Source organism: Tinamus guttatus, unplaced genomic scaffold, assembly GCF_059628265.1.
Source record: "Tinamus guttatus ecotype Peru unplaced genomic scaffold, ASM5962826v1 Tinamus_guttatus_pri_ptg000652l, whole genome shotgun sequence".
NCBI classification, from domain to species: domain Eukaryota; kingdom Metazoa; phylum Chordata; class Aves; order Tinamiformes; family Tinamidae; genus Tinamus; species Tinamus guttatus.
This window is the reverse complement of record NW_028289186.1, coordinates 2877565-2895680: the sequence shown is the minus strand read 5'-3', so window position 1 is coordinate 2895680 and position 18116 is coordinate 2877565. Positions and strand designations below refer to the sequence as shown.

The following is an 18116-nucleotide window of genomic DNA, read 5'->3' as shown; positions in this document are numbered from 1 at the left end:
ATGAAGGTCTGAACAGTATGTCTCAAAGCAAAGTAGTAATTATGCAGTTTTCCTTGAACCCCTCTCATGCTGTTACAGGCAATGATGCTTGCTTTTGGTAAGCCTTCTTAAGGCTTAGGAGTAGGAAAAAATAAATGACATGTATTTTCCTTGTTCAACATAATGTTACAAGTGTAATGCAAGCAGTAGTATTGCTGACTTCACTGACACTTTATCCATACAACAATGTAGCAATTAGTGCAGTTTCTATAATGATTGTGTGATGAACCCTGAAGTAGGCACAATTATTACCAAAAGAAGCTTTTAAAAAAGATACAAACATAGTATTTTCGCCTGCAAAGCCACTGAAATGTAAGTAGTCTACTCCATAAGCCAAAAAACTTCCCTTATACCAATTGCAGAACCCTCCCCAACTGAAAGCAATAATGAGAAAACATTTTAAATAATCATACTGCCTAAGCTAATCAAGGTGCATCTCTCTCTCTCTCCTCCCCTTTCCAAGGGCATGAGCCTACTTATCTAAATAAAACCTACTACATATTTGTAAAATCTTTCTGATTAGAAGCTACACAATTCCTAAATTCAGTCTCTTATGTGAACTGCAAATAGACTACTCTGAGCTGCAACATATTTCCATGTTTGAATATAAACTGGTTCCACGATGGTACCCAATCTGCAGGCTGTGTTAAATCAATTACCAACAACCTCAAGGCAAAAAGGCTTCTAAGCAGCAGAAAATACAGTACTAGAATGGCATTCCCACAGGCTGCCTCTGCTGATCCACTCTTTTCTTAAAGGAGTTTGAAGTGTTATCAAACGGGACTATACAAAGCAACCACCCTGAACTGCACAAGTCCTACACGCTCTAGCTGCAAGCGCCTTGCACATATCCCGGATTAATCTGACAGTAGCAGAACACATGCACATGAGTTTGCAGCAGCTGCCAATACAAACCAGCAAATAAACGGCTCCACCAAGGCTTTGAGGTGTCTTTTGATTAAATTGTTCTGTAAGATTCATTATATATGAAAAACAACCCAAAAGCTACAACCATTCATAAAGTTTGGAAAAAAAATCAGAATTTTATCATGCTTTTATCCATTACATTATCCTCTTGAACAAAGGATTTTTTTTTTTTTTAATACTTGGAATTGAAATACACATATACATACACAATTACGAAACTATAGGTGTATGTTTCTTTTGAACACAAACAGAAGTAATTATTTTTACCAGATCCCAGTCTATGCTGCGGAAAAACGTGTGAGACTTGATATCAGAAAATCCTGTCTGTGGCTGACATCCAAGCCTTTCTTTGGGATCCTGCAGAAAACAAGGAAATTGATGTTACATGCTCTTTCATCAGTTAGTGAGGAAAGATTCCATTTTTGTCAAAGCCCATCTACCTGACTCCAGCATTCCTAGCACTCTGCAAACTGCTGGTGGGATATACAGATGAAGCCTATCACGGGATTCATTTTCTTTTTAATAAATTAAGTAGATTGGAAATTTCATTTTAAGCTTGTTCTTTTGCCACACTTCCTCAAAGTCTAGGCCCTGCGTAGTACTGTACAACATAAGTAACAGTGGTTCAAGTAATTTCAATCAGCTTAAGTGAATAATTAGTAACAAAAAAGTTTATAAACATAAGTCTACAATCATCATTAACTGCAAGTGGGCTTTTAAATCAAGTTCTGTACTGCAAAATTTTCCTCATTAATTTAGCAATTAAGTATTTAAACAGACAGGATGCCAAGGTTTTATAGATTTTCTTAATAGTAAGCAGATTAACTTCTTAACTTATATTCCTTTCAACAAAAAGCCCTGACTTCCAGATCTTAGATTCTAAAAATAAAAGAACATCATTTACCTTGTTTAAAAATCCTTTTAAGACATGGGAGGCCTTGACAGAAAGAAACCTTGGAATCCGGATTGGCTTTTCAAGAATAACTGTTACAGGTTTAAAAACAACAGTATTATTTCCTGTTTTACAGCATCCATCATAATTTCAAATGAAATACTATATTGCTTATCTAAGTTACCATTTGGACAACAGAAGGATGTGGCAAATATTTAAAATTTTGCATACAAAAGGAGCTACATGATAAAAGGTACTTTTGAACTAACATTTTCTAAACAAATTTTAGCTTCATCATAATTAACCCAAATAATCAAAATGGCTATACCTTGAAAGAGGTAATCTTCAGTATTCATGTCTGGATTGTCAGTAATGATATCAAACGGAGATCTTCCTGCCATCATTTCAAACATCAACACACCAAGAGCCCACCAGTCCACACTGAATCCTGGAAGTATTTATGGAACAGGTTTCAGCCAAGACTCCTTGAATTTAGGGGTTCACTTATTCGTAAGTGAAGATTAACAACCCAACTCCACACAATCTTCTACTTCCCCTGAAGCTACAGACATCATGGCTTATTGTATCACAGGATCAAACTTCAGAGTTTTCAGAATGCACACTAAAAAAGTAATTTGTGTCCAACATACAGCAGCGCTTCATTTAAAACTCAAAGACTCAAAAAAGAATATTCAAGTTGAAAGACTTTAGCTTTTTAGAAGAGGTTATATAAAAAATATCTTCCACCTAGATGACAGCACCCAATTCAACCTACTGAGCAGATCAGTTTTCAAATAACAGCAGTGAAAATACCGAAGTTTTGACTTCTGTATGAGCCAAAACTTTTGTCATAAAGTTTATGAAAACTTTTCGGAGACAATTGCACTCAGAATGTAAAGAATGCCAAGGAATCAGTTTGATTATGCCATAGTAACATTTAGCATTTTTGTTCAGGAAAAAGGCATCTTTTGCTCAAGTATCATTTAAGAGAAGCTGAAGCATGTTGTACAGCTCAGTTGTCCTGCAGCACATGCACTCAATTTTCTCAATATTTAATGGAACAAAAACAAGGAAATTAAGAATAAATGTATGTGAAAATCTATAACTAGAACTTTGATTTGTGACTCATTATAACTACAATGTCAAATTGTCTAGTCTGGCTCACCATACTCTTCTCCTCTGAGGATCTCTGGTGCAATATAATTTGGTGTTCCGCAGAAAGTGCTTGTAGTGTCACCAGGGCCTAATCCTTCCTAGACACACAAAAGCAGTTAAGCAATTTTCTAACTTGCATTTTCTAACTCAGGTCACAAAGGAAGATAAATAAGAGCTTACCCACTAGGCCGGGAAATCAAAACCAACCTACCCAGGAACCTTTAGTGGTTCTAGCATCCTAAAGCACAGTGCTAATATAAAAGCAGGCTACCTGTATTGGATACTGGACTTGGAACAATCTCTTTTTGGCTCAGTAATATGAGCATTAAGTATAATGATTCCAAGTTTTTACTTTAGCATTGCTAGATGCAGTATCTGAATAACAAGCATTGCCAGAGAGATACACCACTGAATTAGAAAGAGATAAAAGAAAGTCAGGAACGAATCATACCTTGCACATGCCGTAATCTGTTAATTTGATATGACCCTCCGCATCTAAAAGAACGTTGTCTAATTTTAAGTCTCTGTAGATTATTCCTCTTTCATGTAGAAAGTTTAGAGCAATACAAATTTCAGCAGCATAAAACCTGAAGTTACAAAGGAGAAAAATCGTATTAACGGATTACATAAAAGTTTGTACAACTTAAACACTCGGAAATATCAACTTATATCAAACAGTTTATTATCAATAGAATACCAAAAACTTATCTTAATTCATGACTGATACTGAATTCATATACAGTAAAAACATTCCTTAAATCATAAATTTTCTATTTCACTAATGAAGAAAACAGAACCTGCATAATATACTGATCATTTCTGATAATTTCAAGTGAACACGCAAAAAATGTATTTTCAGCTTAATGGCTATGATGAGACTTTCTGTAGTGCTAAACCCCACAAAGTTATTTATTCCTCTTGATACTATCATTTGATTAATTCAATACAAGATCAAAATAATAGTTACACTTTCAGCATTTCAAATGTGCCAATTAAACATGAAGCAGTAAACAGTAAAGCATCAACAAGTAGTTATTCCCATTATCAAATTACCTTTTTAAAAAATACCTATAACATCTCTTCCCACAGCACTGCATTCTATATCAAAAATAAATAGAATGAAAAGAAGAAAAGTCTAGTTCTGTATTTTTCTTTGCAACTTATATTCTCTCATGAAAAGGAATTTAGAAAGTGTTAGATATGCCATGAACTAAGATTAACAACAAAAGGAAGTGGTTCTCCTGTGATAGGAAAATACCTTGCGTGTTCTTCGGGAAGCTTTCTTTGCCGTTGCATGTGAAACATAAGATCTCCCCCATTTACATATTCTATGACAAGAAACAATCTGAAAAATGCATAAAACAAAGTGGGAAAAAAGCTAAAAATTCATACAGTCATGTCACAAGAGTAGATGAGAACCACAAAGTTTGCCCAAAGCCCAGAGAATTCCCATTGATAGCATATTCTTAGCATATATTCATTGCTAGAAGAAAAAGTGTTTGGTTTTGTTTGTAAAGGCAGTTTCAGCCTAAATGATTGGAAGTGTGAAAAACTCCATTCCTGTACATCCACTATTTATCTGTATTGAAAACTAAAACTGGTGTGATTAACAGGTTAGATGGCCAAATCTCACATGCACAAGAAACTTCAACTCGATAATGTCAGAGAAGCACAATCACACCTGAGGACTCTCATGCTATTGAGAGAATTCAGACTCCTGAGCAATATTTAGGCATGCTCCTGTACAACCCAAGAAGTTCTAGAAGTTCATATAAATTTTTGGAGACAGATGAAAAAGCCACATGGAGAGTTTTAGCTAAGAAATATAGATGGAACCAAGAGCCACATAAAAACACTTCTATTATATTTTGCAAGAATGTTTCATCCTGGGAAAAATATGATGCTGGCAATGCTGCCAAGGTCAGAGAGACCTTCAAAATAGAAACATGCTGAGCAAGACTTTATGAAAGTTGAAGCTGTCCCAGAAGGCAGCAATTCCTTATACACCACACCTACTTTTCCATGAGTTGAGCATTCCTTTCCACAAAACCGCAATGCATTTGGAAAACATCTACTACAGTCTCTCAGATTATTTTAAAACACATTCTTGGTAATTATTTATATGCACATAAACTTCTTTTAAAAAAAAGATTCCTCATTTGAAACACTTAAAATGCCCTTAGGTATTTTATGGAAAATATAAGATAAGAGCAATTGTTGAACACATTACAGCTTGGAAACCCTTCACTGGCTTCTGCACAAGAAGCAAGACTAAAGCAAGTAATGCACAGAAAATAAATACTGACAATTGTAATAGTTTTCTAAAGCATTCCAGAAATTCCCCATTTCCAAATTTCTTCTCCCATCTAGTGGCATCTGGTGTCTTACTAGAAAATACTATTTAAAATTGCATGTGTCAACTCATTCCCAACTGTGAAGGGTGTGAGCAATGGTAGCCCTTGCTATTTTCAGGAGAATCAATTCTAACACTCAAACCTTTGCACAACTGAGATACCAGACTAACTATTCTTGAAAAATATTTATCTAGTAATTCGTGGCAAGTCCAGAGTATGTATTTTATCTTTAGTAATAATAATAAAAATCACTAATATCTGAAAAAATATAAACAGCTACATTTATTGAATGGGCTAGTGACAATCCCAGAAAATAAAAAACTCAAATCATGTTTTCTCTAAGTGCACATACATTCCATCTTTAAAATGTATTTTATCTTAAAAAATGAAAGAAATAATGCACCAAATACAATTACATTTTCAAACATTTTTTGGCATTTTTAAAAAAATACAGATTTATACATAAACTGCTTGCATATTACAACCTGTTTTCTGTGTCAGTTACCAGCACAACCTGTTCTGGATAAATTTATTAGCTTCCAGTTTCTTGCCTGTATTAGATCCTGCAATGATTCTGACTGTAACATTACAGCTATATCCTTGACAACTGGCTGAAGTTATAAAAGTAAGACTATGGCTTCACCACAAGGATAAGCCAGGCTGGAAAAAGGAAGTTGCTTGAAAATAAATTCTGTAGCAATGGCAATACAGAAGTCATCAATTGCCTTCAGTGTATTTTTTTCTCCATTTCTCTTCCTCCACTGTGCGTTACACTATCAAAGTGACATGTGAAATGCATTTCTATGGCTTTTTTTTTTTCTTCATGGAATATTTAAAAGAAACTTCATCCTCAATAGGTCCCCCTTCCATATCTTTAAATTAGATGTTTAAAGCTATTAATTTGATAAGAACATATTTGTGAATATTTAACAGTCTCATCAGTTTCCATTTGTGTAGGGGACAGTTGTTACTGTTTGTTTTCCTCTTCCCCTCCAGCCTCTTGCAAGGCTTTTTTTTAGTCACATATTTAATCAGTAGGCTTTAGAAAGGATTTCTCTCTCCCTGGTCCAAAGTACGCCCTGGTTTACAAACCTTCAGAATGTTTTTTTATACAGCTTCTTTACTTCCTTGATCTTTGCTGCATTTTTCCTGCTAGGAGAAAGGTTTGCTCCTGTGCCTATGGCTACTAGGGGGATGAAAATTAGAGGACTGAAGAAGTGATATAATGCCTGGATTTGTATTTTAACAATTTTTAAGGTACACTAATGAACAGGAGGTTCTTTCTCAAGGATAAGTGACAAGATAATACATGAAGACTGCATAAAATAGTACATACACTACAGTACATGCCACTTCAGTAAGGACAATACAGCGACTTTTATCATTTTGTTATTTATGTCATTTTACATTATAAAAGCATAACAATAATAGGCAAGTTAGAGAACACTAAAAAAAGAATGACAATACCCATCTTACCTGGCCACATACATAAACACAGGAATAGAAGCTGTTTTTTTTTTTTTTTTAAACTAGAAACAATCCTTAGAGTTACTTTTAAATATTGATTCTTTTTGTCCTTGCATGTGCAATCCGAAGTGGATTAAGTACGTCTTCCAAAAGTAACCAGCGACATGCTCACAAGCCTTATATATGTCAAAAATATTTCTTCACACATTTACAGATTCATAGTTGTCCAAATTACAAAGGACAGTTCTTTCCAGCTGTCCTAGTGCATATTGTGCTAGAAAACACAGCACTGGTAAACATTTGTTGAAAGATTTTTTTTCTTTTTGAACATAAGCAGAAGGATGTAACTGCCTTTTGTTCAAGTCCAAGAGTTATTTATCTAGTTATTTTTATATTTGTATATAAATACATTAATGAGCAGCCCATTTTTCTGGTACAGTATTTTGGAGAACTACAACAGGACATCTACATCATCTGTAAAATCAGGCTACAGGCTCTCTCTCATTAAGCTCTGTTCTACCCTGCCTTCACCTCCTGACTTCTAAAGTCCCACTGCCCTGCACACAGCACACTGGTCCTTCTCTCTTGGTGTTCAGAGGTAGAAATCCCTTCCTGTCACTGTGCCTCACAGCCCCCAACTACACCATTCCTACAGAACTGGCATTGCTGTGGCACTGAGTATGTTTCCACCAATGCTTCCTTCTAAAGATTTCTGGCTACATGATGGAAGTATTCCATGGTTATGTTTGTTTTATGAGAAGCAGTTAGTACAATGATCAAGACTTTCAAGACAAAATAATTTCAGATCTTTCTTACCGACTCGTTGTTTGAAAGCATGAATGTAAACCAACTAGGAATGGGTTACTGGATGCCTGTTCAAACACATGTTTCTCTGTCTGTACCCAATCAATATCCTGAAATAGAGTAATTGAACAATCAGAACTTCTGATGAATAATCTGCTGTTGGTAAACCAAGAAATGGTGACCACCTATGCTCTCTTACACATACTGCAAATGTTATAAGTGTTCTTCAGAAAGAAAAAAACCCCTAAAACTGGAAGTTACAAAACATTTAAATTCCATTATATCAGATATATCTTAACCATTTAGAAAGGTCTGCACATTTTTTTAAACCCATTTAAAAAAATCATATATCTGGAATATTTGTGATACAATGACTATACTAGCTGATAGAATTGCATTCAATTATTATGTAAGTGAGCTTAGGGTTGCTGAAGCAATTCAAGCCAGTAATTAAAGAGCAGCATGAATCTCCACAGCTTAAAATGCTCAGATCAACTTCATTTGCTCATATGTCTTGTGGACAACTGATCTTAGCATACTTAGTCTTCAAGCAATGCACAAATTGCATTCCACCCTGCAAACGCTCTGCGCTCTGCCAAGGAAGTAGTGATACCACTGCTCTAAAATTCTCTGAAATTCCAGACACTTCACCTCCTGAACCAACCTGGAGAAAACCAAGAGGGATACAGAGAAACTAGGCCTTCCTGCCTGGAATAATTAGCAGAAACATTGCATGAAGGGAAAACAAAGATTTCAACCTGAGGACATGTCTGGCTCAGCAATCAAAATATACAGTGTTGTCAAGAAGTGTCATCATCAAATGCAAATAAATTTGTTCTGGTTTCCTGCTTACAGGCTCCTAAAGATGTAACATCTTATAAGGTGCAAGTGTGGGCCAAAATGTAAGCCACAAACAAAGATTTTTAATGAATTTTTGGGGTTATTTTTACTGAATTCCTTAAGACTTGTACAACAGAACTATGAAGTGTGCTAGTACACCAATATTGTATTAAGTACACAGGATTAAGCTTAAGAAAAAATTCATAGCAGAAAATATACAGAAGTTTTTCTCCTCCTTTCTGTCCAGTCTTCAAGATAGCTCCTGCATCAGGGCTGTTCTGATACCAAGCACTCTAGCTACCCTAGATCATTCCATTGCATAGGGCTCCATGTTTCAGTCCAGTAACACTGCTGATGGCCCAATGTGACTGCCTTATTTGCTATGATTTATTTTCTATTAGTTTCCTAAGTGTAACTAACCAATCTAGTCCTCTCAAGAAATCTTTATTAATAGTTAAAGGTTATTAAAGTAATGGTTATTTCTCAGATCTAATCTCAGTGCTACTCTGCACACTCACTTCAATTAGTTCTCAAGTCCGTAAAACTATTAGAGAAATACTGTCTAAACTTTAGCTGTTCTCTTACTTGAATGACTTTTGTTAAATAGCACCAAGTTCTTATGACATGGAATGGACTATGATTAACACACACTTTTACCTCATCATCATGAACCAATTCCTTTTTCACTACTTTCATGGCATAAATTTGATCATTCTTTTTTAATCGAACTAAAAGAACTTTGGCATAGCTTCCACGTCCAATAACTCTGATTAAGTCAAAGTCTTGTAATCCAAGCCCCTGAGAAATCTTAATTCCATCCATTCCATCAATGACTGGTTTGATATCCTGTATAAAAAGAAACAAATAAGATGTTATAGACAAAAAACATTTTCATAACAAATAACTATTAAAGCAAACAGACTTTAATCAGCAGACCAGATTTACTGAGTTTTCACGCCATTGCTACTGGTGTACAGACATGAAATAACAAACTAACACTTTTTAAAAATTCTTACTGATATTATTAATGCTCTTAGGAAATGCTATGTTGTCAGGGCAGTAATTTAATGAATGATTAAATATTCCCTACTAGAAAGGGAAAGGCACTGCCTAAAGAAATCAAGTTTTATCCAAACTCTCAAACTGTAAACCACATAGAAGTTCACTGCATGCAAATTCTGTCTTATATTCTGACTGATGCTGCAGAACTCAAAGGCTATCTAAATAAAAGACACACGGAAACAATTTCCTGATGAATATACCTGCCATGATTTGAGTCTAAGCAACTCCTATCCATATAAAATTCAGTACATTTTAATGAAAAATGAAGATTCCAAATAGCTTCTGGATATATGCAGAAGATACTGGTTTCTCAAGAGTAAGAATTTGCAGAAAATGCTCGACTATGAATAACATGATTTTAAAATTCCATTTTTGTTTTCCAAAATAAAAATTATCTACTTTCTGGGACAAGAACATATGTCCAGGCTTGTCAGAATTTAAGACTGAAGATCAAACAGTTGAACTAGACCAAGTACAACATGCATGTTGATAATCCACGCGTTACCAATGTATACAATGCTTTGACATACTTTTATGGCCTATTTTTATCTGACCTCACACTACTGTACTTGTGGTCAGATCAACATTCTGCTGAACTATGGAAAGTGTTTATATAAAGAATCTTGATCTAGGATTGACTGCTATTAGAAGAGATTGCTCTAAGCTTAAAGGTCTAGTCAACAAAGCTCTCAGAGTGCAATGTCCTCTCCATAGGATACCTTAAATTATTTTATTAAACCTCAAAGGGAGATAGGAGAAAATCAGAGCAGTGTATTAGGATGACTGAACAGTATCAGCACTCAAAATTTAAATGAGAACACTACTCATCCGAGCATTACTACAAGTCAGTAATTCCAGAAAACAACTACAATTTTCTACTGTTTCAAATTTATACCTGTTGTTGAATTTGCGGGGGGGAAAAAAAAAACACCTGAAGACATGTGCCTGAAAATAAAGCAGTTACTTGCCCAAGAGCAGGAACTACTGAAGTGTAAATGAGTGATAGTGACAAGGATTGTAGTAGAGGTAGAAAAAAGAAGGTGCAGGCTTGTTGGAAGGAAGAAAGCAGCCTGTTAGTGCTTCAAGTGCATTCTACTTATTTTAAATATGCCAGAAGCATTTAAAAAAACAAAACACAATGCTCTGAGCCATTTATGGTTATTTAAAGCATGCTGGGATTCTTCAAACTGCTTTAAGGGAAAAACATTCTTTATGTGCCAGACATGCTCCAAAAAGAGCCAAAATCAGAACACAAGTATATGCTATTCTACTTTTATTTCCACATGATCTCTCTATAATTAATACGGGCTTAATGTTTATGTGAAGCATTTCAAAGAACTGGACAGTTAAGTATTTTCAGACTGATCCAGTTTTGCAATATCAGCTTGAGGATAAGAGGTATAGTTCCATTAGAAAGGGCAAACAGGACAAAAGGCACTGCTGGCTGCAGGGGGCAATAAACTCAAAACCTCTGATAAAAATCACTATTGTTCTAATAATAATAAAAAAGGATATTTTTCTTGCATCACGACTCTGAGAGTAAAGGCTATGTACAGAAGATATCTGAAAAACCCTATAAGAATGCTGCAAAAATACCAGTTTTCAGGAAAGACAGACTTCTTCCTCATATGATAACAGAAAAAATACAGGGCAAATAATTAGCTATTTATAAAAATTTTATGACAATATGAGCATGTGCAAGTACAAATTACAATTCTATTTTAAAAACATACCTCAGAGTCATCTTTAATGCTGTCATGTTTTCGGTTTGAAGGCAGGTAAGGAACTGCAAAATAAAGAAAATAAACCGAAGAAGCATGATTGCTAAAGGCTTCATTTAAACAACAAAAGTACCTTAGGTTTTAATCCTGACAACAGCTCCTAACAGCACTGCAGAGAGTACTAAGACTGATGTAGGAAAAAAAACCAAACCCACAAAATTAAGAAATACTTTAAGTCTTGCGGTGTTCTTACACTGGCATTAGAGCTTGCATTTGAAACAATTTCTTTAAGTTCACATTAGGGAATAGTTTCTGTGCACACGAATTTGGGATGAAACTGAACAAAATGTACTTCAGAAGTAAACTTACTGTACTTCAGTCCTTAATGGCTATTCCGTCCATGCAACTAAATTAGAGCTAGTCCAAAGCAAACTGCCAAAAAATGTAGGTAAAAATAAAAAATGCCTCTCCTCTTCAAACAGTTTTGCTCTGCAGACCCAGTACATCACACTACACTACTTGTTAACATAAAGAGAGCCTTATTGCTGCAACCCAGCTGGGAGATTAACTCTTACTGACCACAAAGGCAATTGTAAAATCAAATCTCAAGGTTAAAGACCACATCCTTTAAGATGCAACTTCAAGAGGAAGGTGCAGAAGAATTACTACCAACTTCACAAACATGACATTTAATATAAACTTACATTTTCACAGATTTTTAGACAGCTTCCTAGCACCATGCTACTACACAAATACTTTTATTCAAATAATGAAGCATGTAAATTGTATCCTAACAGGAAAAATACTCACTTCCATCAGTTTCTTCTAAAGGAACATCAGCTTCCTCATTTTTATCATCTAATTGAGGTTCCTGGGAAGGCATGGCCGAATCCTTGCAAAATACATAAATTACATTGATTAGTTTGTGACAAGCATAGGGAAGGGTTAGAGAAACAGATTAAAGTTTAAAGCTTAGGAAAGATACCAGAGTTGCTGCTGGAATATGAGGGAAACGATGGAGAAGAGGATAGTGTTGGAGAGACTGAGATGGCACAAAAACATGAAAGCAACAAAAGCCTTTTTGCAACCAGTGGCGCGAAACACACAAGTGGCTTTGTTCTTAAAACATTTCTATGATATAAAGGAATAAATATTAAGGCTCTCAGTGTCAACTCTTCATGTCTGTTTAAAATGCATTATTTCTTTTGGAAAATTCAAACTCAAGCTTTCTAGCACTTAAATTACATCACAAACTTTGAATTGTTGAAGTGAGAAAACAAAAGCCTGTCCACAGACATTCTGGGAACTGAAACTAAACCAGCAAGTGCTTCCAATGGCATGATCCCCAACCACTGGGGGATCATGACCCCCACTGTACTTATTACTTGGGATCCAGGGCTAGAAGTCACAAAACAGGACACAGTAAAATATCAGCTCTATACCGAATGCAAACTTACCATATGCCTTCTGCAGGTCAGCGGTACAAGTATGTGACAACGTTTATGGACCAACAATTTGCAGTTGATACACTTGTAGCCTTGCCTTCCAAGACCCCATATCCTTTCACTACATTGGCCACAGTATGCTCTCTAAAAGGGAGAATGCATATTATCAATTTCAATCACTACTTTCCTTATAGGCTGGTATTAAGAGAGAAAGAAGAGAAAGAATCTATCCTAGCCACCTCCTAATAAATATTCAGTAACAATATTTATGTCTTCTTTTAAAATATCCTTTTAATAAACAAAAAGCATTCTATTCATGCTTCAAATTTAGCCAAATATACTCCTTATTTAACTGAATGTTAAGAAAATAAAAGACTTTTGGTACAAAGAATTCATCACAGCCTCATATCTGCACGACATTCTTACATGATAAGCATATTTTTGACTTCAGGTATTTACAGACACTACCCAAACAAAAACAGAAATTTGGACCACACCAATACATGTAAAAAAAATCCAAAGAGACAATTTTGGAGAACACTGGTAGGAGATGCTACAAGCCTCGACAAAGTATATTCTGTACCTGTATACATTTTAACAGTCACACGCCATTAGCAGGAACTTTATAAAGCAAACAATATATCAAAAAATCTTTCATAAAATTATTATGAATCCTGACTAAAAAAGTCTGCATATTCCAATTAGTATCAGAACTATATGGTCTTTTTAGTACATGCAACAAAACAGTATGTGTTAGTTTGAATATTCATGAAAACAGAAACCTAAAAACATATTCACCCAATCATACTGTTAACTCTACCCCAGCTTTAAAGACTTGCAAGTTTTTCTGCTTCCTATGCACTGAATAAGACTGCCCAGACCAAAAAGTCACATGAATAAGCATCTTGCTTTTCCTTTCCTTCTACCACCCTGCATACATAAAAAAGCATAGACTCAGAAAACAATATCCACAGAACATTACTAAGATGCAACATTTTATGCAACAGTACTCACTCTGTTAAAACGTTTGGCCTGAAACAAATGCCCATTGACTCGGTACAGCTTCCTCCATCTTCTAGCTCCACGGCGGTAGATTGATTCTAAGAAAGAAATTAAAAAGGTGTAAAGCAGCAGCATGGTAGCACAGCAAAAGCAGACACACTATGTCAAGCAAGCTGCGTCTCAAAAGAACATTGTTTTTCTAGATATCAATGCAGAGCTAAAATCCCTGCTGAGTTGTTTTTTTCCCCCCTCCCCCTCTGGCCCCCCCCCCCTCTTTTTTTTAAAGGGCAGCCTTAAATGACAGATTCTGGAGGATGTGCTTTTACCGCTGCCTCTCCCTTTCCCCTGTCCCTGTCCTCCTCACATGATCATAATCTTGTTACAGTTTCCTGGCTGTTTGCTGGTTCAAGCTCAGGTGAGAGAGACAGCCAGCAGTTAAAGAAACAGCTTCCTCTAGCAAAATCACCATGCACAGCTCACTATCAAACTAACATGTAGCAAGTAAGGGATGTTAGGTGCTAACAAGGTTTTAAATATATGCTAAAAAAAATCTGTTAAAAGTGCTACAATCAAAAGTTACATTATTTGACCTGATTTTTATGTGGTCTAGAAAATACTACTGAAGTATTCCACAGAAATAGTTCAAATGTGTTTCTGCAGTTAAGACATGACATTAAGAAGTAATTTTTATGCAATTAAGGATAAATTTCCAGAGGCTGTACAAGACAGTACCTAAGTTCTATTTTGAATTTAATTCTGCTGTTACTTTGTACAAACACACATCCCATCTTGGTTTATGAGGCTAATTAAGTATTCGATATTCAGCATGAAGAACTGGAAAGGGTGTTATGCAACCCGGGCAGTCCCGAGCCACACGCAGCTGCAAAGGACACGGCCGTCGCCTGCCACAAACAGTCATGTGCTGCCCAGAGCTGACACTGCCAGTGCTACCGGCTGAAGTGAGGGGAGAAATCCGCCCCCCAACCACAAAACCCTCCTAGAAAAACATCTCCCCCCCCAAAAAAACCCCACAACACCAAGATCTAGCATGATTTTAAAATATGATAGTTAAATTAAAACTAGTTATTTAACAGATTCACAGATTTCAAATTCTCAAAGTCCACTATAATATTAAGGTTATGAAGCAAATTTTAGACTGCAATAATTTTAATATGAAGCAGACCACAAACAATTGATAACATCAGACCACATAAATATGGTGTAATCTCCTTGAACATCTGCTGGAAAGATATCTTGAAGTGTTTTTACTGGTGTTATAATAGCCTATAGAGTTATTACATTGGCTCTCAATGCTGGCTTTTAATAAAATCTAATACAAGTGGAAAAGATTCCATAATTCAATTCTAGAGAAATACAAAGTGTTAAATAAGTTCTCAGATAACACAGAAGAGAACATCCTTAATATGAACTCCTTGATTAACTTGATTTATAAACATTGCTATATTATGGCAAGGTGTGAAATTATAATTCCTCAGAAATTAATATAAAACAACCTTCAGTATTCATCTTCAATGTTTCTAGCTTTCAAAGATCACATAACAGTAGTTTCAAATGTCCACATCTTACTAATACCCATTCCTTTTCCCCACATTTTTTATGATCAAAATATAATTCAAGTACTTTTCCTTAATTCAAGTATTACTTTAACTTAAGCAAGCCCAAAATGAAACTGCTTAACTTAACCTGAGCAAGCCCAAAATGAAACTGCTGGCAGGCAATGGACAAACACTGAGTGTAACAGGTCTGATTTAAAATATTCTACTTTCATTCTTAAATAATACGGCCTACAAAAACAACCTTCAATTTCTGTTACTCCTCAAGTTTCCCCCCAACTCTGCAAACATTCACATATAATTTTAACTTGCATGTGCAAATGTTTGCTTTATAAGAGTTTGAAGCAGTCGTAGCACTATTAAATAAAGTGTTAACTTCCTGAGGACAGGAGGACCTTCTTGAGGAAGCTGAAAGACTGCCTGCCACAGAGGTGGCAGACATGAGTTGCTAGGATAAAGATGTCTCACATGGTATATTTGACTCAAATAGCTCTTGCAAAACTGCAAAATAACAAGCTTCCTTTCAAGTAAACAAATCTACTTTCCTTAGTACACAGTTCAATGAAAAACAATTCAACAACTATTCACAGGACATGCTGGTTTGACAGTTTTGCTGATGCTGACTGGCATACTCATAAGATTAAGAAATACAATAAATAGCCCAAGCTATAATCCAGAGAAGGACAGATACAAATTAATGAAAGCACATATTTGAACAGACATTCTTGCAAAGCATTCAAAATCTGTTTTAGGCTTTTACAGCATCCATTTTTACACATACTTTTTTTAAAACAAATTAACCATCTCAAGGCAAAACACTCTCTATGGACTAGATGAAGAAATGGGCAAATGACTCTGGCCTTTTATACTTTGAATCTATGAGTTATGACACTGTGTTGAGTGAACCTCAAAAAACAAAAATACAATTCTAGCCATATCTTTTAAGTTAAGCAACAAGGCATTTCTGACAGCCAATGGGTATTTTTAATGGATATACACAGCCTGACCTACATACTCAATATAATAGGTGTCTAAACACACGCCTACTCCACTAGGGAAAAAACACAATCCTTTGTTTAGAAAAACAGGTTTTATTCTGAAAAATAAAGAAGTCTATGCAGCTTTCTAACTTATTATTCAGTTAATCACTGATGAAGAATTTGCATCTTCTACATCCAAACTTAAGAATTTCAGACAGGGTTAGAATTACACAGGAAAAAAAAGTATACGGGTAGGTACTACAGGAAGGTCAAACCAGTCTGTAGCTCCATTTATTCAAAAGTTTCAAAAATTTCAATATTATTTTGTGAAACATTACATGTTCTCCATTATTAAATACACATCTTGCTGATGTAACTGAAATATATCATACACAAGCATCACTATTCCTCCATTTGTAGGATGGCATTTTATCTGGGAATGAGAGGAGGGAAGAAACGAGTTACAAAGATTTTTCCAAAATAGCTCATTTGATTCTTTAGACAAAGCACCATACGGAGGCAACTTAATACATCTGTGTTCTAATGCTAGCTTATCACTGACATGAGGAATATTAAGTGACTGATAAATTAATGAGCAGCTTGTGTTGGCAAAGTCTGCAAATAAAGAAACAAGTCACTTCCCTAATTAATAACAAGTATCAAGTCCAAATCAGGTTTTTATAGCACACTGTTGTGAAGCAACTGTCTAGCAAATATTCCAGTCACTGTAGCATTAGAAGAGGAGGAAACTCCCCCTAGGACTGCCACTGATTCCGGGTCTGGCGTAAGGCAGATCAATTCCTATATCCTGCCTGTAAAAAGAGGCTTATGTATAAAGCAAGAAATAGTGATAATAAAATGCCTTTAAATGACAAGTCTTATTCAGTACTATACCAAGAAGATTAAATTCATATCACAAGAAAACTACTTTTCAGGACGATCAATATTAGTATTCACTTTTGTAATCCCCATGAAGTCAACAATACAATTTTTCCATAATTTTTCAAACTTTCAGATTGTTGTATTGTCAAAACCCAAACATTAGAGCTGCATGAGGAGAACAGCTGTCACCTTTGGAGAGGCAGCACATTTTTTGTGTTGTTTTGTTTAACACAGCAAAGGGTCACATATATAATGTTCAAATATGCAAATATGCATGGACTGCCCCATTTTCAAAGTGTTTACAAGAGTAAGGAGTAAGTAGCAATGGAAATGCATCTCAAATAGGATAACATAACACCTTGAAATAGGGCAGAATGTAGATTCAATCCATTTAAAAATACCCTAGTAAAAGACAAGATTCTCCCTGGAAAACTCCCTTAAGGAGATTCAAGATCTTCTGAAGAGAAGTCAAATTTCAACCTAAGATTGCAAAGGAAAAGAAAAAATATTTATCTTCTATTTTAACGCACAGCAGATAAAATCAGCCAGCCACTGCTATGGAAGTGTTGGATAACTGACTGTTCCTGCTATGCAATTCTTCCCTTTGCTGTCAAGTTGTGCAACTATATCATTAAGAAAAAACCTATCTTTTTCTGATAACATACATACATTTAAAAAATCTAACATCAAAATTTTTTCAGATATGCCACAATATAAAATATTGCTAAAGAGTAGCTAAGTTAATTAAATCTGAAGAGTTGCAGAAGATAAGACTTTCTGTTACATTCTAGATTTAATGATAAGCTATTTCTAATACCAAATTGAATCACACCTCCCACTTGGTTAATTCCTTTATGATGCAGAGAATTACTAAGCTGTTTTCCAAGAAAGCAATCTTCCATTCCAGAGCTTCTTTATCCTTAGGGAAGGAAAAAATAAGTCACTCACATGATGCAATTTGATGTACCTGCC

General features: G+C 35.3%; 1 protein-coding gene across 4 annotated transcripts in view; it reads right to left on the bottom strand.

The window, feature by feature from the left end:
• Positions 1-18116, bottom strand: part of PRKCZ (protein kinase C zeta) — a 33856-nt gene that overhangs the window by 6562 nt on the left and 9178 nt on the right. For all 4 annotated transcript variants that reach the window (XR_015913974.1, XM_088536193.1, XM_010225464.2 and 1 more), the window contains 12 exons: positions 13721-13806; positions 12719-12850; positions 12072-12153; positions 11274-11326; positions 9136-9324; positions 7651-7748; positions 4272-4358; positions 3465-3600; positions 3024-3111; positions 2187-2306; positions 1871-1950; positions 1234-1323 (listed from right to left, as the gene is read on the bottom strand). Coding sequence is in view for 3 of the 4 variants with exons in the window: in XM_088536193.1 (XP_088392319.1) it covers positions 1234-1323; positions 1871-1950; positions 2187-2306; positions 3024-3111; positions 3465-3600; positions 4272-4358; positions 7651-7748; positions 9136-9324; positions 11274-11326; positions 12072-12153; positions 12719-12850; positions 13721-13806 (1241 nt within the window). In the remaining variant the exon portion in view is untranslated. The remainder of the gene's footprint in view (positions 1-1233; positions 1324-1870; positions 1951-2186; positions 2307-3023; positions 3112-3464; positions 3601-4271; positions 4359-7650; positions 7749-9135; positions 9325-11273; positions 11327-12071; positions 12154-12718; positions 12851-13720; positions 13807-18116) is intronic.